Raw genomic sequence first — 22,168 nt, 5'->3', positions numbered from 1 at the left:
GTGAGCTGATCCTACCTTCTCTTTGCTATTGATCATACACCATTGTTCCTTTTCAACTGAATATTATGCTTTGTTCATTTTAAGGTCAATCTCAGTAGATGCAAGTTTTTTTTCATGGGTTTTCATTTTTGTTAGCTAAGAATAGAATTAGATCCTGAAATGGTGGGAAATATACATGTATTTATGGCAGAAATGCTTTTGAAATACATGTGTATTTTAAAGTCATTATTTACAGTCATACATATAACATATACATAAAAAGAAAAAAATGACACATGTAAAATAAAGCAATATATACTGTAGACTGTGCAGCATTTTCTCATTTAATACAATGTAATTCAATGGCAAACATGGATTACAGATATAAAATGGGTACTTCAAAAGCATAACATGAGCATTTTATGCTTCAAAATACACATATAAATGTGTTAACATAGCCAAAGAGGTATTACCATCTTACATATTGACAGTGCACTCAGTACATGTCAGTACAGTATATGCTATCAAGGGCCCAGATTTATCAATTTTTTTTAAGAAAAATAAATGTGGTTGCTGAGGGGCAATGTGAGGTACTGAGTGCCACCACCAGAAAGAAATCCAGGGCCAGGGCTAAATATGCCACATTCAGCCATTCACTAGCTGAGAAGGACACTGCTGTGGCCTGCTCTGTCATGCTTTGACCCCTTACATAAGGAAGAGGATCTCACCGAAGACAGGTGCAGCAATACTGAAAGGCAGCAGGGGAGCGTAAGTAATGGGAGGTGACTTTGTTTTCTTTTTTTTTTTTTATGGCAGACAGCCTGAGCATCTATATATATATATATATATATATATATATATATATATATATATATATATATATAAAAAACTAAACTGAAACTTCTACTGGTGTAAGGCTGCATTCACATCACGATTCAAGCATACGACCTGTGCCGCACCCCATTCATTTCAATGAGCTGGACGGAGTCCGCTAGTGATCTCCGGTCGGCTCATTTTTGGACTGTGTCAGTTTTTGTTGCTGGATTAAAAACTGTGGTCTTCTGCAGTTTCAGTCTTGCAACAAAAACTTATACGGTCCAAAAATGTGATTATCAATGCTGCCCTTTATTTATTACATCCCAGTATTGCTTTTACTTTGCAACAATGCAGTTGTGTCATCTGGTAAACATTAGTCACTCTTAAAGGGGTTCTCCACCATAAGGTGATTTTAGTACGTACCTGCCAGACAGTAATGGACATGCTTAGGAAGGATCTGCGCTTGTCTTTGGGCTAAATGGCTATGTTGTGAGATTACCATAACACTGTGGCTAGCTTTTTTGTTAACTGGTATTTCCTTTTTGAGTTTTCTTTTTTGCCTACAAATCCCATAATTCCATTTCCCTCCCTCCCACACATCAGCCACCCCACCCATTGAAACATATATGAGCTGCATCCATTCAAAGGACCTGTGGTTTTCAATCAGGGTGCCTACAGCTGTTGCATTAGTTGCAGATTGATCTCTCTCCCACCAAGCAATCACTCCACCCATTGAAGCAGACAGGCTCCCTGTCATCAGCTGACTAGTCAGTCAGGTCTCGGCCATATGCTGTTAAAAATAAATATTGGGGTGAAAATCACATAAGAATTGTGAGAAAACCATCACACACAGGTACAGACACTATATTATGAACTACACTAACTCTACAGCCCCTGTAGCATAGTCAAATAAAAAAAAATCCTGGCATACCCCTTAAAACATGTTTTATAATGTATCTATATGTTACATGTAACAATCTTCTATGGTTATGTTCCAATTTAGATGAAAATTCCAACCTTAAGAAGAAAGTAAATACCTTGGAGGAAAAGTTACAAGATGTTACACAGGTGCCTCTTTAGTTATTTTGTAAAAAAAAAAAAAAAACACCATCATTTTTTGTTCTACAATGCAAATTTTTCAAAAAAGGTTTTTCTTTTGTGTATGTAGAATATAGGACTACTATACTATTTAAAAAATTTTACGTATACAAATATTGGCTACCAATCATGTCCTCGCACTACAACATGAACTGGAAGAGACCTGGTGAATGACAGTGTTCACCAACCAATGCATTGCCCAAAGCAGAAGTATCATGCAGCAACCCACAATTGCATGATAGGCATAATACAGATATAACTACTTCTGATAATGTTGGATGGCTCGTTCACTACTCCCAGTGGGTATGTCCAACAACTTTCCCAGAAGCCTCAATGAAAAGCCTACTTTCTAAAGATGGAATATACACATGACATCAGTCCAAAAATATGGGTATATAAGGAAAGACTGATTCTTAACACTATTATGTAATGGTGCTGTAGCTACCTACACAATAAGTGGTCAAGAATGCAGGGGAAATGTCACAGGAACCTGTATCTCTTTATTTTCAGGCAAGAATAGCACCATTAAAAAAAAAAAAAAAAAACAGACCCTATTGAAGAGATTCCAGACAACCTGCTTAAAGAATAATCAGAGTTAATAGAGGGGTTTCTGTATTCAGAATCTTTATCTCTTGCCCTGTCCTGCATTATAAAAACAACTCATTATTTTGAATAGACACTGTGTAATGCTTAATTCCGCTGTGGTGGCGCTGCAGGGAGACAGAACAGCCAGGTTTCCTTGCTGATTACACCTTCACTGACAAATTGGACTCCTAAGTTCAAACTATGGCAATCACCAGAAAAATAACAAACAATTTTAAATCTTTATTACAAACTGTCGTTAAAACCCTTTTACAAAAAATATATATCAAAAGTAATGATTGCAGATACATGTAAATTGGTTGGCATTCAAAAAAAGAGAACTCTAATCTAGACATCCTCTTAATTGTTAATCCAAAACTTTCCGACGCCTTTCCCTGTACAATTAGTATGCATTATAATACGGTTCATCAGAGGATTATTGTAGTGGTTTGAATGTGGAGAATTAGATGTGTATTTGCATGAGATTATTTCAAGGTACACAAAGATGTAATGTACATATGTCTGCAACATATAAGCAAGAAATGCTGACAAAATGCAAGACATAACAATACAATATGGTAATACAGAGTCTCATAGAGGAATCATGGTAGATCATATTTGCATATCTCTGGATGTGGCTTCATATTAATGTGATGTCCCAGTACAGGACATGGTCCTGTACTACCCTTAGGCCTTGTCAGGTTGAGTCTCTCAGTGACCTGGGTGCTTCCCTGCAAGGTCTCCCCTGTTGGTTTTATAAAGGTGTGTGTGTCACTTTAATACCTAGCCAGGATCCATATGTATAGGTCGTATAGAGGACCTGTGGGAGGTCTCAAGGACCTGTGTAAGTCAGTCACAAGTTATGTTATGCAGTCACAGGATTTGTTGTCACATGTTCTCCCAGAGTTCACCAGCTTAACCTACGACCCGCAGCTTGACCAATGGGCTTTAGTCCAGCCCCCCACTATATAAAGGGGCGTCCATTACAGTTCAGTCTTCTTCCATCTAAGACACATAAGAAAAAAAGAAAAGTAGCTCCCAGGCACTGCTGAGCAATAAGAATCCGCTTATGCATCCAGGTTAGTGGACTGCCGGTGGAACACTCCTCCAATCACTCCTGGCAGCAACATTGCCCTTTTCCATAACGCTATACATAAAGATATACAAGCGCTTATATATCCTTCTTCGGTTGATAATCTATCAAGCGGTGAAATAACAGCCATGAAATGACTCAGTTCACAAGAAGCCTTGCATATTTCCAAGGCAGATAAAGGGGGTGCAACAGTAATATGGAGTACTATAGCGTATAATAACGAATTACACTGACACCTTAATGATCGTTCTACATACTAAAAACTATTTCTAAGTCCCACTAGATGTATATTAGACCATCTTAGATCCTTGTTACGACGACATGCCATAAAGTCCACTATTAGTTTTAAAACAGCTGAAAAACCTGCCAAAATATGTCTTGCCCAAGGTCCATAAAAGTCTTAGAAACCTCACTGGTACACCCATTATAGGTGGCATCGGCTCTCCAACCGAAGCCTTATCCAGCTATCTAGAATGGCTCATTTCACCACTATTGAGGGGCATTCCTACCTTACTAAAGGACGCCAGTGAACTACTTACCGCTTTTGATGACTTTCTTTGGCAGGATTCATACCAACTAGTATCTCTCGACATAGAAAGCCTGTACACCTGCATCTCCCACGATGCGGGTGTACAGGCTATGGCTACCTTTCTTAATGGCACTAACAAGTCTCAATTTTTTTTTGATTTTGTCAGCAAGTCTCTACATTTTGTGTTGAGTAATAACACTTTTTTGCATGAGGAGCATTGATACAGGCAGGCCCATGGTATCATGCACTTATGCAAATGTATTTATATTGATATTTGAACAGGAATGTTGTTTCCTCAATTAACCCCTTCATCAGATACATCAAATATTATTTAAGATACATGGACGACGTATTAATGTTATGAGATAGCTCTTCTGATGATTATTCCAATTCTGTACTTTTTTTGAAGAACATCAATACAGTAAATATGCTTTTTATTAGCCACTTTGGTGGAAAATCACTTGATTTTCTTGATATTTGACTAGAAATAATATGCGATTCCTTGCATACTTCCAGTTTTCGCAAAGATATAGCTAAAAATGTATTGCTTCACTACCAGAGTTCACACCCCAGTTACATAAAACATAATATACCATATAGTCAATATTTACATTTAAAACAAGCTAACAGTGACCATGCAAAATTTCTTGAACAAGCACAAGCATTTACGTCTCGCTTTCTTGAGCGGGCTATCCTTCAACAGTCCTCAGTAAGGCTTTCAATAAAGCAGAGAAAAAATCACGTGAAGAATTACTAAAGCCTAGAAATAAAAACCAAAAGAACAACAATCGACACATGATAATTAGTTCATGATTGAACAAGATGTTGATCTGGGGACACAAGCAAAAGAGAAGCCGATCGTCACCTTCAGAAAATCTCGGACTATTGATGATTACTTAAAAAAGGGTAAACAGAAAATCAACAAAAAAAATTAAACTTGGTTGAAAAACTGTTTGCCAAAAGGAAATTTTCCTTGTAAAAATTGCAATTTTTGCCATCATTATATATCAAAGAGAAACTTTGTATTAGGTGGTATCAACATTTTTATCAACCAGTTCATTATCTGTCAATCTACTTTTATCGTCTATTGCATAATGTGCCCCTGCAAATGTTATTATGTCGGTAAGACTAAAAGAAAATTATTTATCCGCATGCGTGAACATCTTTATTCTTTAAAAACTATAATAAGGGTCTCCCCGTTTTGTCTCACATATGATTGAACATCATGGAGGCAGGACTGAAGGTCTGAAATTTGCGCTGCTAGAACGCATAGACAAAAAAAAAGAGGCACTTTACATAGTTACATAGTTAGTACGGTCGAAAAAAGACATATGTCCATCAAGTTCAACCAGGGAATTAAGGGGTAGGGGTGTGGCGCGATATTGGGGAAGGGATGGGATTTTATATTTCTTCATAAGCATTAATGTTATTTTGTTCCAGGAATGTATCTAATCCTGTTTTAAAGCTGTTAATTGTTCCTGCTGTGACCAGTTCCTGAGGTAGACCGTTCCATAAATTCACAGTCCTCACGGTAAAGAAGGCGTGTCGCCCCTTGAGACTAAACTTTTTCTTCTCCAGACGGAGGGAGTGCCCCCTCGTCCTTTGGGGGGGTTTAACCTGGAACAGTTTTTCTCCATATTTTTTGTATGGGCCATTAATATACTTATATACGTTTATCATATCCCCCCTTAAACGTCTCTTCTCAAGACTAAACAATTGTAACTCCTTTAATCGCTCCTCATAGCTAAGATGATCCATGCCCCATATTAGTTTAGTCGCGCGTCTCTGCACCCTTTCCAACTCCGCAGTGTCCCTTTTATGGACAGGTGCTCAAAACTGAACAGCATATTCCAGGTGAGGCCGTACCAATGCTTTATTAAGGGGGAGTATTATGTCCCTGTCCCTTGAGTCCATGCCTCTTTTGATACATGACAATATCCTGCCTGCTTTGGAAGCAGCAGCCTGACATTGCATGCTATTCTGTAGTCTGTGATCTACAAGTACACCCAGATCCTTCTCTACCAGTGACTCTGACAGTTTAATCCTCCCTAAGACATACGATGCATGCAGGTTATTAGTACCCAGATGCATAACTTTACATTTATCCACATTGAACCTCATTTGCCAAGTGGATGCCCAGACACTTAGTTTATCCAAGTCATCTTGTAACTTATGCACATCCTCTATAGACTGTACCGTGCTACAAAGCTTGGTGTCATCTGCAAAGATAGAAACAGAGCTGTTAATACCATCCTCTATATCATTGATAAATAAATTAAACAACAGCGGGCCCAGTACTGAACCTTGGGGTACACCACTAATAACCGGGGACCAATCAGAGTACGAATCATTGACCACCACTCTCTGGGTACGATCCATGAGCCAGTGTTCAATCCATTTACAAACTAAAATTTCCAAACCCAAAGACCTTAACTTACCTGTCAGACGTCTATGAGGGACAGTATCAAATGCTTTAGCAAAATCCAGAAACACTATATCCACAGCCATTCCTCTGTCAAGGCTTCTACTCACCTCTTCATAAAAGCAAATTAGATTGGTTTGACAACTTCTATCCTTAGTAAACCCATGCTGGCTATCACTTATAATACAATTATCCCCTATGTATTCCTGTATGTAATCCCTTATAAGTCCTTCAAACAATTTACCCACAATGCACGTTAAACTTACTGGTCTATAGTTTCCTGGGGAAGACCTAGAGCCCTTTTTGAAGATTGGCACCACATTCGCCTTGCGCCAGTCCCTTGGCACAATACCAGACACCAGAGAATCTCTAAATATCATGAACAGGGGTACAGATATTACTGAACTTACCTCTCTAAGAACTCTTGGGTGCAATCCATCTGGCCCTGGAGATTTGCTTACATTTATATTACTTAACTTACCTTGTACCATCTCTACATTAAGCCAGTTCAGTACATTACATGATGTGTTACCAGCACTGACCTGGCCAATGTCAGCTCCTTTTTCCATAGTGTATACAGAACTAAAGAACCCATTCAGTAGCTCCGCTTTCTCTTGATCGCCTGTGACAACCTCCCCATTATCATTATTAATGGGTCCTACATGCTCTGTCCTTGGGTTTTTTGCATTTATATATCTAAAAAAATATTTAGGATTAGTTTTGCTTTCTTTGGCCACCTGTCTCTCGTTTTGAATTTTTGCTGTTTTATTACATTTTTACAGATTTTATTAAGCTCTTTGTACTGTTTAAATGTTATCGCTGACCCATCAGATTTGTATTTTTTGAAGGCTATTTATTGCTCTTTTAACATCATTTGTCAGCCATGTAGGATTTAGTTTTAATCGTTTATATTTGTTCCCCTTTGGTATATATTTAGCTGTATAGTTATTTAGAGTTGATTTAAAGATGTCCCATTTACCTTCTGTATCAGTATTTGACAACACCTCCCCCCAGTCTATATCCTGTAGTGCAGCCCTCAGCCCAGGGAAGTTTGCCTTTTTAAAGTTATATGTTTTTGCCTTCCCCGCCTGTCTTTGTTTTCTACATTTTAAGTCAAAAGTAACTATATTGCGGTCGCTATTACCAAGGTTTTCCCGCACAGTTACATTACCAACCAGCTCTGCGTTGTTGGAAATGATCAGATCCAACAAGGCATCACTTCTTGTTGGGTCCTCCACAAACTGGCCCATAAAATTATCCTGCAATAAATTTAGGAATTGACGCCCCTTTGTAGTTTTAGCCAACCCCGGACCCCAATCTATATCTGGATAGTTAAAATCTCCCATTATTACCACTGTACCTGCCCGGGCGGCCCTCTCTATTTGTTTATGAAGCCGAACTTCTATCTCTTCAGTGATATTAGGGGGTCTGTAGATTACCCCAAATATTATTTTTTCAGTATTTCCCTCCTTTTGTAATTCTACCCACAGTGATTCCACCTCCTCAAAATCATCACACACTATGGCATCGTTCACATTGACTTTCATACCACTTCTTACATACAGACAGACTCCACCACCTTTTCTGTTCATTCTATCCTTGCGAAACAATATAAACCCCTGCAGATTGACAGCCCAGTCATGCGAGGAGTCCAGCCATGTCTCAGTGACCCCAACTATATCAATATGTTCCTCCAGTATCAAGGCCTCAAGCTCCCCCATTTTATTTGCTAGGCTTCTGGCATTTGTGAACATACACTTTACATTTCCATCCTTTATGTTATTGGGGTTAATGGGATTCAAGGATGTAAGTTTTATTTTCCTATGAAGCCTATTCCTATTAACTATTCTAACCCCTCCCTCCCCTCCGCTTTAGATAATTAAACTTGATGCTACTAGCCCTGTGGGGTTAAATGAAAGCAATGATTTTTCTGCAATTTTTGTGAGTCTGCTATTTGTGTTTCTCTTTTGCTTACATTGGTTTTAACCCTTATTTTTAATATATTTTTCACTATTTTTGCACATCATGTTATATTTAGGACACAAGTCACATGTTGTCTATTATGCCTAGAAAAGTGTTACTTCCTTTAGGAGGAGACGCACACACCTGGCCGGAAGAAGCGTCGGCTGACGCAAAACTAGTTGCCACTTCCCTCTGTGCCCCTAAATCTTGAGAGCGGCTGCTCTCACTCCCATTGCCATTCCTCTGTATGCTGCTTCAACTGTTTTTGGAATATAGAGCTACAATTTTGGGGCTACTATTGTGGTGAGTGCGATTAATTTCCATTTTCTCTTTCTGCAACTTTTTCCATCTAAACCTTTGCTGAGACAGAAACCACCAGAGATCTCAGTGCAAGTGATCAGCATCTGGAAGGCCACAAAAGCTACAGTCTCTCCAATAAGTCTCAAGTCTATGTCTGCTGTCACTGAAACTAGCCAAGTCCTGCACATAGTCAAGTCAAGTCTAATTTCAAGTCAAGTTAACGACAAATATATTGGTCTAACAAGCTGCGAGGTCCTCTGGGTCCTGGCCACCTATCTGGGAATTCTGGCCTTAGCTGTGAAGATAATTACACCTGTCTTCTACTCAGTAAAGCCTCTGTTTGACCATAGCTGGTTGTGGACTCTCATTTCACTTCCAGCAATTGGGCTAGCGGAGAATCCGGGTGTATGGTGTTCCAGAACCCAAAAACCACACTGGCGTCATGAACACTAGGGGTTAATACCATCCAGCCCCCAGGGTTAATACCATCTGATCCCACCACTCACACCGCTACGCCCGTGGTCCCGCCATTTCACTCGGTGGTCCACCACATTGATGTCATCATTCCTCATAATATCATGTAAACAGATGTGTGGTTTTTGTAAGGAAAGGGGCAAATATATAGGTAAAATCACAGTATAATGTTCACTATACAAATAATCTTCTTTGCGGACCAAACCATATTTACTTGCAGTCAATAAACCAAGGGTGATTCTGGATCTCCTGATGTAGATAATATCCCTTAGTCAAAAATAGCCCATTTAGGGAATAACCCACTTAGATAGGAGATCTCCGATGTTCCACTTATTGTTTATTCAAAATAAATAATCATCATCCAATAAGTTAATAGCATAGTAACAACAAATATCCTCTCCTCTTTGGAAGCCCACGTGAATTCTATAACGTAGATAGATCCACGGATTCCGCAAGCAGATAGCCTCTCATACACATTGGCCCTCATTTACTATTGCAAACCCGACATGTTTTGTTGGGTTGTGCGCCAGATTCTGTCGCATTGCGCCAGAAATTCTGTCTGCGCCAGATGTTGTACCAGAATTTGCACCAGAATTTGCGCCAGAATTGAAAAAACACAACTTACTCTCTATTTTTCTAAGAAAACCCTAAAAGGAGTCGTGGTCACCGAAAAGGGGCCTGTTCCCGACATTTTCACAAAAACCCAACATATTTACTAAGGTTTTCACAGAAAATGTGGTGGATTTGAGCTGAAGAAAACCCTACAGATCAGAGCATGTGTAAAAAAAAAAGCAAAGTGCAGGGAACGTGGAAAATGTAGGAAAACTTTAGTAAATACCGTGGAAAATAAATTGTAGGGAATTAAAACTCACAAAGAAACCTACACAACACTCTTAGTAAATAAGGGCCATTGTGTCAGATAAACTAATGCTAGCCGGATCTCCACTGCTAGATCCACAGCATTTACTACCAACTACACAACTCAACAATCCATCCTTGGTGATTACCGTTGATCGCTGGGAGTTTCAGCAGGGTAAAATGATACTACTTCTGTTAAGAGCTCCTTCTAACAAATAGGGAATGTCGTAAGCAGAGAATCCCTTTAAACCTATAGTTACTGGGGAATGTTTGGTTTTAGGAGCAATTCTCTGTGAGTATAATAATTATTAAACAAAACAACAGACATTATCTCAGTAAATAAAACTAAGACTTCTATCGCAATAACATTCCTGATGAATGATTACAAGACAAGTGGCTCAGTGGTTATAAGCAGCTCAGAACTAAACAGCATTGTTCTGTTTGAAGATAATCCAGATATTTATATGATGAGCACATTGAAAACAAGTAGATGCCGAGAGCTGAATTCAATTAAACCATTTGGACAAACCAGAAAATGACTCAATACCATAACCCCAAGAACAAATTTCATTTACTAACACCACCTAGGTTATCACTTTACTCCTTTAAGAGCAATTAATGGCAAAAACAAGTCAAATAGAATTGATGTTCTAAACAGCATAAACAACTGTGATCTTTAACTAGAAAAAAAAGATTTATCCTGTCCATAATTGTTCTATCGTATTCAGTCTTCTTATACAACCTCTCTGCTACAGAGAAAGTTGTATAGTTCTTTTCTGTCTGATCACATTACTCTCTGCTGACACCTCTGTCAGTGTCAGGAACTATCCATATATGGACATATATGGACAGTTCCTGACATGGACAGAGGTGGCAGCAGAGAGCACTGTGGTCAGACAGAAAAGAACTATACAACTTTCTCTGTAGCATACAGCAGCTGATAAGTACTGGAAGGGTTAAGGTTTTTTTAATAGAGGTAATTTACAAATCTGTTTAACTTTTTGCCACCAGTTGATTTTAAAATGTTTGTTTTCCACCGGAGTACCCCTTTAAGAATTACGGCTCTACTTAACCACATGGAGCAATATTACAAGACCTTGCTACAACTACCCTAGTCCAACCCTAGTCCAACACTGCCTGATGTCTGCTGGCTACTATAACTACCACCAGTCCACCACTGCCTGATGTCTGCTGGCTACTATAACTACCACCAGTCCACCACGGCCTGATGTCCACTTGCTGCTACAACCACCAGTACAGTACATTCCTATGTGACTCTAGCAGTAGTATTTACTCTTTGCTAATAGAAGAGAGAGAACAATGACCTATAATAAAACAAGAAGTAAGGGGACTTCTCTACAGGGTCATTTCCAGCAACATTTTATTAGTTTTGCATTAGATATGTAGTTTAGATTTTGTTTTGTGGTCCATGATCCCTTACAGGCTCCTTGTACTGAACATTTTGAATCTGATGCACTCTTTTTAGGAGTATAAGAAAAATATAGACTCACTCATGAATGAAATGAGAAAAAAGGAGGAAAATTCCATGGCTCAAGTGCAAAAGATCCAGCGTGAAATGGAGGAGAAATGTGGGTTTTTCTACAATGCTTTGCTTATACAATATAGTATAATATTATAATGATGTTTTTCATAAAATTTAAGGAAAATCTCTTATCAGCTGCTTGTCAAACTGTGAGGTGCCCCCTACTTAGTTAGGCACAGCTGTGGGGACAAATTTCACAAAAGGGACAACTCCCAATTGGGGACAGTTATTTATTTACCTGCAGAGTCCCATAAGACTGAATGTATTTGTACCCTTCCGAAGATGGGAACACTCCAAATAGCAGACGCGGACACACAAAATAGGGGATACAACACTCCCAATAGCAGACAAAAGACTCACAATAGGGGACAAAACACACCCAATAGGGGACAAACAGGCTTATGGGCCAGCCCTACCTTTTACACAGGGCCACCGTCAGGGGGTACAGCCAATACCCCAGTAAGGGGCCTGGGCTCCCAGGGTGCACCCCCCCCCCCCCCCCGCAGCAGCCCCAGTACAGAAGCAGAAGACCGCTGTTTGAACAGTGGTCTCCTGCGTCTGTACATCCACTGGCCACATAATTTAACCCCCCCCCAATCCCCCCGTGCCACTTTATTTTCCCTGTGCCAAATCATCCCCCCTTATTACCCCCTGTGTCACATGATTTCCCCTTGAACCCCCATGTGCCATTTTATTCCCCTGTTCTTACCCTCTGTTCTTTCCCCCCTTTATCCCACCTGTGCCATTTCATTTCCCCTTTATTCCCCCTGTGCCACTTTGTTCCCCCTGTACTCTGACAAATTATTGTCCCTTCCCCCCTTGTACCACATCATTTTTCCCCTTCCCTCTTCCCCCTGTTCTTCTTCTTACCTGACCAGCAGGCTCAGGTGCAGAGGCTCTCTGCGGGTATGATGTTCTCCTGACGTCCTCTGCACTGCACTTACTAAGAGCAACAGTGGCAGCTGTGGGCACTGACAAGTGATGTCAGTAGTGTGACTCGTCACTGCTGGCAGCCACTACTGCTCATAGGGGACATCAGGAAAACCTGCTGAGAGCCGCTGCACCTGAGCCTGCTAAGAAGAACAACAGGGGGAGGAGGGAAAGGGAAAAGTGATGTTGCCCAACGGGTGAGGGGGGGGGATGAAATACCACAGGGGGTGGTAAAGAGGGGGTGATTAATTTGCACAGATGGTAATAAAGGGAGAATGAAATTGCACGGGGGGATCAAGGGGACATGATGTGTCACAGGGAGTGAGGGGGATGATTTGGCACAAGGAACAGGGGGAATAAAGTGGCACAGGGGGTTTAAGGTATTGTATACAGTTATATTATTGTAAAGACACAATTGTCTGTGCATGGAGATAGTGTTACATCCTTACTTATAGGAGGAAGTTGTTGTCCCTGAGGGGAGATCCCATTAGTTTGGGATCCCCTCCATGGTTGAGGGATGGGTCTTAGAGTCCTTCTTGCCCTTCCTGAGTTTTAATTGGTTTTAATCAGTGTGCTTTTTTGTAATATTTGTAGTTATTTTTTGTACTAATACAGATATACCATATATTTAATACTTCTGGTATGTTTATGCTGTTTATGCCCTGTTATATCACATTGTGGCGAAGACCAGGAGCAGCGATAACAGAGACAGTGGGGGAGCGGGGAGGAAGTATAACTTTTTATTTTTTAAGCAGACAGCCTGGTTATGTTTAAAAAAAAAAAAAAAAAAAAAAAAAATATATATATATATTTTATGCCAGAGTACCCTTTATGTGTTTACATTTATCCAGTGTATTGGCTGATGATGGAGAGATGTTACTACGCCTTCCAGTATTAGGTTGTACTCCTATATACCATTAGCATATAAGAATATCTTTCATTGACAGCATGTGGGACAGTCTGTCTTAATATACTATAGATGACTGTAAAATTAAAGTTTAATTAAAAAAGAGTTAAAAAAGCAAATCTCCCTCTCCCCTGAGTTTTTCCTTCTGAATAATGACCAATGGAGATACTGTATGCCTAGATTTAGGCTTCTATCCAGGTTTACTTGACTAATTGATTCATTTTTCGGAGATTTCTGTACAGCATGTGCCCATGGTTTATTATGGTTTTTCTTTTTTTCCCCCCCAATATTGTATGATACCATTTAAGGGACAATATGTGTGATCAAAAAGGCAAAACTATGCAAAAGTTCAAAAGTAAATACACCCCTAAAAGGAAATGTCCAAATTAATGAAAGTTCAACAGGGCACCTCATGACAAAGAACTGTAAGAAGAGCCAAGACCCTAAAACTGAGCTGAAGTACAGTAGGCAAGACCTCGGTTTCACAGGACAGGTTTTATAGGTTCCACAGAAGTTTAGTGCACGTGGTCAAGACAGGAAAGGCTGCAAACAGTTTGCTGAAGACAATTAGACCAAAATAAAGTTATTTGATTCAGATGGTGTCAAGTGTGTGGCAGCATTCAAATGATCAGCACGAAGACAAGTGTGTCTTGCCTATAGTCAAGCATGATGGTGGGAGTGTTATGGTCTGGGCCTCTATAAGTGCTAACACCCACCAGCTCTGTGATGTCCTAATGGAGGAGTGGAAGAGAACTTCAACAGCAACCTTTGATGAAGTCCATGCTTAAGGCAGTGCTGGAAAATAATGTTGGCCACACAAAATATTGTCACTTTGGGCCCAATTTGGACATTTTCACTAAGGAGTGTACTGACTTTTGTTGCCAAGGTTTAGACATTAATGGCTGTGTGTTGATTTATTTTGAGTGGACACAACATTAAAGGGGTATTCCAGGAATCAAATAACAGGCATTTTTTCTTTCAAAGACAGCACCCTCCTTGTCTCCACTTTGGGTGTGGTATTACAACTTGGCTCCCTTCACTTCGATGGAACTGAGCTGCAGAACCACACCCAAACTGGAGACAAACAGGAAGAGGTCTTTGAAAGAAAAAAGGCATGTTTTTTTATTCCTGGAATACCCCTTTAGAGAGCACTGGGGTCAGACAGAAAAGAAATTAAAAACAAAAAGAACTTCCTCTGTGGAAGGATTAAAATTTAGAAGTAATTTACAAATCTGTTTAACTTTCTGGCACCAGTTGATTAAAAAAAAAAATAGTTTTCCACCGGAGTACCACTTTAAACACTGTTATACAGGATGTGACTCACTACTTTACATTGTAGCAGAGTTTCATTTCTTCAGTGTTGTCCCATGAAAACATATAATAAAATATTTACAAATATGTGAGGGGTGTACTCATGTGAGATACTGTACATTTACAGGGCAAAAGGGGCCTGGATGCATTTTGGAGAGCAATAACATTAAAGGTTATGGATAATAGATTTATAGGGACAGTACATTGATCCAGGGATTTATTCTGATTGCCATATTTGGAGTCGGGAAGGAATTTCTACCTCGAGTATGAGGTTTTTTTTTTGGCTTCCTCTTGATCAACTCAGTAGGGACTCATTAGAGATTTAGGTTGAACTCGATGGACTCAGGTCTTTTTTAAACCTTATGTAATATGTATGTTAGGCCCCTTTTACACTACAGTTATCATCCTGCTTTTTCACTGCCATTATTTTACAATAACGGATGAAAAAATCCCGGATGCAATAACTGGTAATAACGGATTATAACTGATGACCATCATTCGTTATTTTTAATGTTATTTTTCTTAAAAAACCCGATGTTCATCTGTTATCATCTGTTATTACCAGTTACATCAATTTTTTAAATCAGGTTTTTAACCCTTTTTTTGTAAAGCTGTACTTTAACTTAAATGTAAAATTTTTACGTCCAATTTTTCACCATTTTTTTTGCCGGACCAAAAATTATTATGTTGCTTTCTTATTATAAAGTGTGTAAGCCTGGTCATGTAACAGTCAAGAACTGCCATGCTGGCTTATCCTTATTTTAGTGCATTATTTTAGCTTGGCAATAGATGAGCATTTGTAAGTCTGATCTATGGCTAAGCCAGTGAAAGGTATTATCAATCTTACAGTAAGATGTTATACTTACAGTACTGACTAAAGAAGAAGAGAAACATAATCTTCTGTCAACAAAGGACAAGGAAATATCAGATCTATGGATACAGCTACGAACTCAAGAGAAAGAAAAGCAGAAAGAGATGATCAAACAGCAAATAGAGGTACTTACAAGCATTACTATGAGAAGGACTTGCACATATTAACAAGAATACATAAGTCTTCTAATCAAGAAGAAGATAGAAGTGAAGCACTTACCATCAGATCATCCGAGATGAGTAGCATCACATAGAAAGCAGGGGAAAAAAAGGCAGAAAGGTGAAGGGGGACTTTCCTGGGTGCTGGCCATTTCACTCAATCAAGAATTCATCTGGCCCATACTAACTTTATCCATACAGATCTGTGTTTGAGTAAGTGGACAACATCAAGTAAATGTAGTTAGAAATGTACATGTTTTAAAAACAAAAGCATAGCTTAACATGAAACACTTTAGAGGAACATGTTAATCCAATTTTGGTAATTTAGACCTAGCGGTCCCGTTGCACCTAGAAGCATAATCCAACTTGCTTCATTCAGTAATAGCTGTTGATGGCTCCTTTCAAGACCTAGAAATGGTATTTTGACTGAATCGTGTGGCTCCTACCATGGTAAGAACCGGGGTGGAAGCCATATTACTTATCACCCATATAAGCATCTAAGGCTATGTTTACACTTCAGAATGTCCACACGTAAAACCTCTGTGCGGACATTCGGGACACTGTGGGAGCCAGCGCAAGGAACTCCCAGGAATGCGCCCTCTAATAGACAGCTATGTATTCTGTGTGGACTCTGCACAAAGAATGAAAGTGTTCATTCTTTGTGTGGACACGGAAAATAGAATTTCTGTGCCAGAAACACCTGCGCAGAGCAGCAGAATCCCGTTGAATTCAACTGCTGCAGCAGAATTTCCATGCCAAATTCTAATGCAGAATTCAGAATGGAAATTTAGACTTGTGAACATGGCCTAACAGTGAGTGTTCTGCTGCTTTCTTCCTCTTCATGTAATGATTTCTTGCCTTAAGCAGTGATTAGCAAGTATCACCACCTGATGTGGAGGATTTTTTGCTGGCTGAACGGGTAGGAGGGGATAAGTTTGGTTGGCTGGATAACCTCCTTAAAACAGCAGTTCCAGGTATATCCTTTCTATTCCGGACTGTGAAGAATACATAACTATTTTACATTGTATGTTTGCCAACTGTTTTGTTTCCTTTGAATTATCCAGCACACAGAATTACAATCAGGACAGAGCTTATGTAAAGTTTGCATAAAATTTGTATTTCTGCCTGTGTTGACATGAAGCATGTTGAGGGATGCAAATGGCCCTTTATTTAAAGTGTACCTGTCGTTAACTAAAACATTTGATATAATGTAGATAATACTATTATATGTATACTTGTAATATACATTGTTTAAATGTTTTTTAAATATTTTTGGGTGCAAGAATGCTGCCCCTGCAGCTACTGCTTGTGAAGACCAAATACAGGAAGTGAGGGCAGGAAAAGCAGGGCTCTGTGGAGGCTCCTGGCTTGTCAATCATCCTGCTGTGTGAGCCAGGAGCATGTCATAGAGTCTCACTGCACAAAGCCCTGCTTGTCCTCAGTGTACAGAGCCCTGCTTGTCCTCAGTCTACAGAGCCCTGCTTGTCCTCAGTGCACAGAGCCCTGCTTGTCCTCAGTGTACAGAGCCCTGCTTGTTCTCAGTGTACAGAGCCCTGCTTGTCCTCGGTGTACAGAGCCCTGCTTGTCCTCGGTGTACAGAGCCCTGCTTGTCCTCAGTGTACAGAGTCCTGCTTGTCCTCAGTGTACAGAGTCCTGCTTGTCCTCAGTGTACAGAGTTCTGCCTGTCCTCAGTGTACAGAGCCCTGTGCTTGTCCTCAGTGTACAGAGCCCTGCTTGTCCTCAGTGCACAGATCCCTGCTTGTCCTCACTGCACAGAGCCCTGCTTGTCCTCAGTGTACAGAGCCCTGCTTGTCCTCAGTGCACAGAGCCATGCTTGTCCTCAGTGCACAGAGCCCTGCTTGTCTTCAGTGTAAAGAGCCCTGCTTGTTGTCAGTGTACAGAGTCCTGCTTGTCCTCAGTGCACAGAGCCCTGCTTGTCCTCAGTGTACAGAGCCCTGTGCTTGTCCTCAGTGTACAGAGCCCTGCTTGTCCTCAGTGCACAGATCCCTGCTTGTCCTCACTGCACAGAGCCCTGTGCTTGTCCTCAGAGTACAGAGCCCTGTGCTTGTCCTCAGTGTACAGAGCCCTGCTTTTCCTCAGTGCACAGAGCCCTGCTTGTCCTCAGTGCACAGAGCCCTGCTTGTCTTCAGTGCAAAGAGCCCTGCTTATCCTCAGTGTACAGAGCCCTGCTTGTCCTCAGTGTACAGAGCCCTTCTTGTCCTCAGTGTACAGAGCCCTTCTTGTCCATCCACATTTCTTGTACTTGGACTCCTCACAGAGACACACAGATAGTAGCTGTAGGGAAAAAAATATGCACGTTTTTTAACTAATGTATATTACAAATATACATATAATGGTATAATCTACATTTTATAAAAAGGTTTTTGTTAACGACTAAAATATTAGTAAGCTATGTATTTAGTACAGAAATGTTCCATCCAAAGTCTGTAACCGTTGTTATGGGTTATGTTTTACCCTAAGTAATGAAAATAAATGGACCAGTGTGAATTGATAATTATCAGTGTATCCTCTTTAACTGGAGACAACTACATTAGGCTTTATAAAATAAACTATTGTCACCTTTACGCTTTGTAATTAATGGTTATCATCAGTATACATAGAAAATAGGGAAAAGGTCTGTTGATTATTTTTTCTAGCTTTACATGACCCATTAGTAACCCCCCCCCCCCCCCCACCCAGAGATTGTTTGTAGTCTGTTACCATAGAGATGATAGGTCTGCATGGGAACTGTAGAAACAACATATTAGAATTTTGTAAACCTAGAGTATAATCTACAGTTTTCTGCTTTTTGTCTTTGCAGTTTAATGCCAAACTGGCACGAATCCAGAGCAAGAATTCTAAATCCTACCCAGATACCAATAGTTTATCTCACAACATCTATAGAACGGTATTTGCATGATCATTTCCTTATAATGAACAAGCTATAAAACATTGTAATAAAGGACAGAGCATTCTGGAATTTACAGGTAGTAGGTAACAAGTCCTACATTTATAAGATTAACATAGGAGAATCAGGGATACATCGCCCATTCTTCCTGGGAGAAAAAGTTTACTGTGGTTGTCCAGAACCGACAGGTTTTCTGTTTCTGGGTGAGCTTATTCAGTGTAGGTCTGTAACGGCAGATTATTATTCTCAAGACAAATTGCTCCTTGATAATCAATTTTTTTGTTAAAAGTCAAAATGGACAGAAGAGACTTATTGCTCTATACAAATATAGCAAAGAAGTAGTAGAGAAAGCTTGTAACAGCTTTACAGAATGCCATTGTCTTTCATTAGCCTTACTATTGGCATCTCATAGATGCCTAAATACAAAAGAAGACACAATTGCTTTAAAAAAAAATAGTTTTTTGTTTTTTTGGAGAAGAAAATGTTAAAATTGTTAAAAAATGCAGCATGCCTAGGTATGTTTTATAAAATTGTTGTATTACTGAAAAAAGTAGCAATCAAGGAGTCCTTTATGGGTCACATGACATACCTTCTTGCAGCTAAACTCATTTGTATCAGATTTTTTTCTAGAAACAGTTCCACTGCATAAAGTGAACAGGGCTGAGATTCAATAAAAGACTCTAGCTTGTGGATTGGAGCTGTTTGTGGGGAAAAAAGGCAGACCCTATTATCTAATCTCTTGAATATGACCATAAAAATAAAGAACAAAATAATTTCATAGTTGTGGATATGGTAATCATTATAGCTACAATATATGTGTTAGAAAGTTCTTTACAGGACCAAAAGTAAAATGTTTCTACTTGAGGAGAGTGCTGTAAAGACATGTTAAGACTTACAGAGGGGCAAAAAAGTATTTAGTCAGCCACCAATTGTGCAAGTTCTCCCACTTAAAAATACGAGAGAGGCCTGTAATTTTCATCATAGGTATACCTCAACTATGAGAGACATAATGAGAAAAAAAATCCATAAAATCACATTGTCTGATTTTTAAAGAATTTAGTTGCAAATTATGATGGAAAATAAATATTTGGTATAAACATGCAAGATTTCTGGCTCTCACAGACTTGTAAGGCTAGGTTCACACTGCGAAATCTCTGGGCAGAAAATCTCCGCTCGGAGATTCCAAGTGTGGCCAGGGCTGACTGAATCTGTCTCCAATGGACAGCAATGTGTTCAACGAGTATTTCCGCCTGAAGAATGAGCAACGCCATTCTTCAGGCGGAAATTTTCAAGCGGATTTTCCATTCACAAATTCCGAAGTGTGATCAGTATAAAAGACACCTGTCCACAACCTCAAACTGTCACACTCCAAACTCCACTATGGCCAAGACCAAAGATCTGTCGAAGGACACCAGAAAATTGTAGGCCTGCATCAGTCTGGGAAGACTGAATCTGCAATAGGCAAGCAGCCTGGTATGAAAAAATCTACTGTGGGAGCAATTATTAGAAAATGGAAGACACACAAGACAACTGATAATTTCCCTTGATCTGGGGCTCCACACAAGATCTTACCCCATGGTGTCAAAATTATCACAAGAACGGTGAGCAAAAATCTCAGAACCACACGGGGGGACCTAGGGAATGACCTGCAGAGAGCTGGGACCAAAGTAACAAAGGCTACCATCAGTAACACACTACGCCGCCAGGGACTCAAATCATGCAGTTCCAGACGTGTCCCCCTGCTTAAGCCAGTACATGTCCAGGCCCATCTGAAGTTTGCTAGAGAGCATTTGGATGATCCAGAAGAGGATTGGGAGAATGTCATATGGTCAGATGAAACCAAAGTAGAACTTTTTGGTAAAGAGTACTATACCTACTGTGAAGCATGGGGGTGGAAACATCATGCTTTGGGGGCTGTTTTTTCAGCAAAGGGACCAGGACAACTGATCCGTGCAAAGGAAAGAATGAATGGGGCCATGTTTTGTGAGATTTTGAATGAAAACTCCTACCATCAGCAAGGGCACTGAAGATGAAACATGACTGGGTCTTTTAGCATGACAACGATTCCAAATCCCACCTGGGCAACGAAGGAGTGGCTTTGTAAGAAGAACAGAAAAACCTTTGGAGGGAGTTGAAAGTCAGCAACAGCCCCAAAACATCACTGCTCTAGAAGAGATCTGCATGGAGGAATGGGCCAAAATGCCAGCAACAGTGTGTGAAAACCATGTGAAGACTTACAGAAAACGTTTGACCTCTGTCATTGCCATCAAAGGGTATATAACAAAGTGTTGATCTTTTATTAGTGACCAAATACTTATTTTCCACCATAATTTCTTTTCTTTTTTTTATAATTTTTATTTTTCATTATTTCATTTTACAGCTTACAAAAAATAGAGAAAAGCTCCTCCTATACAAATTACCTCATTGTTACGCCGAGCGCTCCGGGTCCCCGCTCCTCCCCGGAGCGCTCGCTACACTTCCCCCACTGCAGCGCTCCGGTCAGATCCACTGACCCGGGGCGCTGCGATTCCGCTTCCAGCCGGGATGCGATTCGCGATGCGGGTAGCGCCCGCTCGCGATGCGCACCCCGGCTCCCGTACCTGACTCGCTCTCCCTCGGTCCTGTCCCGGCGCGCGCGGCCCCGCTCCCTAGGGCGCGCGCGCGCCGGGTCTTTGCGATTTAAAGGGCCACTGCGCCGCTGATTGGCGCAGTAATTCCAATTAGTGTGTTCACCTGTGCACTTCCCTATATCACCTCACTTCCCCTGCACTCCCTTGCCGGATCTTGTTGCCATTGTGCCAGTGAAAGCGTTTCCTTGTGTGTTCCTAGCCTGTGTTCCAGACCTCCTGCCGTTGCCCCTGACTACGATCCTTGCTGCCTGCCCCGACCTTCTGCTACGTCCGACCTTGCTTCTGTCTACTCCCTTGTACCGCGCCTATCTTCAGCAGCCAGAGAGGTGAGCCGTTGCTAGTGGATACGACCTGGTCACTACCGCCGCAGCAAGACCATCCCGCTTTGCGGCGGGCTCTGGTGAAAACCAGTAGTGACTTAGAACCGATCCACTAGCACGGTCCACGCCAATCCCTCTCCGGCACAGAGGATCCACTACCTGCCAGCCGGCATCGTGACAGTAGATCCGGCCATGGATCCCGCTGAAGTTCCTCTGCCAGTTGTCGCTGACCTCACCACGGTGGTCGCCCAGCAGTCACAACAGATAGCGCAACAAGGCCAACAGCTGTCTCAACTGACCGTTATGCTACAGCAGTTACTACCACAGCTTCAGCAGTCATCTCCTCCGCCAGCTCCTGCACCTCCTCCGCAGCGAGTGGCCGCTCCTGGTCTACGCCTATCCTTGCCGGATAAATTTGATGGGGACTCTAAGTTTTGCCGTGGCTTTCTTTCCCAATGTTCCCTGCATCTGGAGATG

The 22,168-nt window shown here is 40.7% G+C and overlaps 1 protein-coding gene across 5 annotated transcripts in view; it reads left to right on the top strand.

Moving 5' to 3' along the window:
- CCDC152 (coiled-coil domain containing 152) overlaps nt 1-22,168 on the top strand; it is a 100,558-nt gene that overhangs the window by 49,071 nt on the left and 29,319 nt on the right. For all 5 annotated transcript variants that reach the window (XM_056540785.1, XM_056540778.1, XM_056540768.1 and 2 more), the window contains exons 5-8: nt 1,799-1,863; nt 11,600-11,702; nt 15,673-15,800; nt 18,655-18,741. In XM_056540785.1, coding sequence (XP_056396760.1) covers nt 1,799-1,863; nt 11,600-11,702; nt 15,673-15,800; nt 18,655-18,741 — 383 coding nt within the window. The remainder of the gene's footprint in view (nt 1-1,798; nt 1,864-11,599; nt 11,703-15,672; nt 15,801-18,654; nt 18,742-22,168) is intronic.

Source organism: Hyla sarda, chromosome 1, assembly GCF_029499605.1.
Source record: "Hyla sarda isolate aHylSar1 chromosome 1, aHylSar1.hap1, whole genome shotgun sequence".
NCBI classification, from domain to species: domain Eukaryota; kingdom Metazoa; phylum Chordata; class Amphibia; order Anura; family Hylidae; genus Hyla; species Hyla sarda.
Note: the sequence above shows the minus strand (reverse complement) of the source record. Positions and strands in the feature narration are given on the sequence as shown.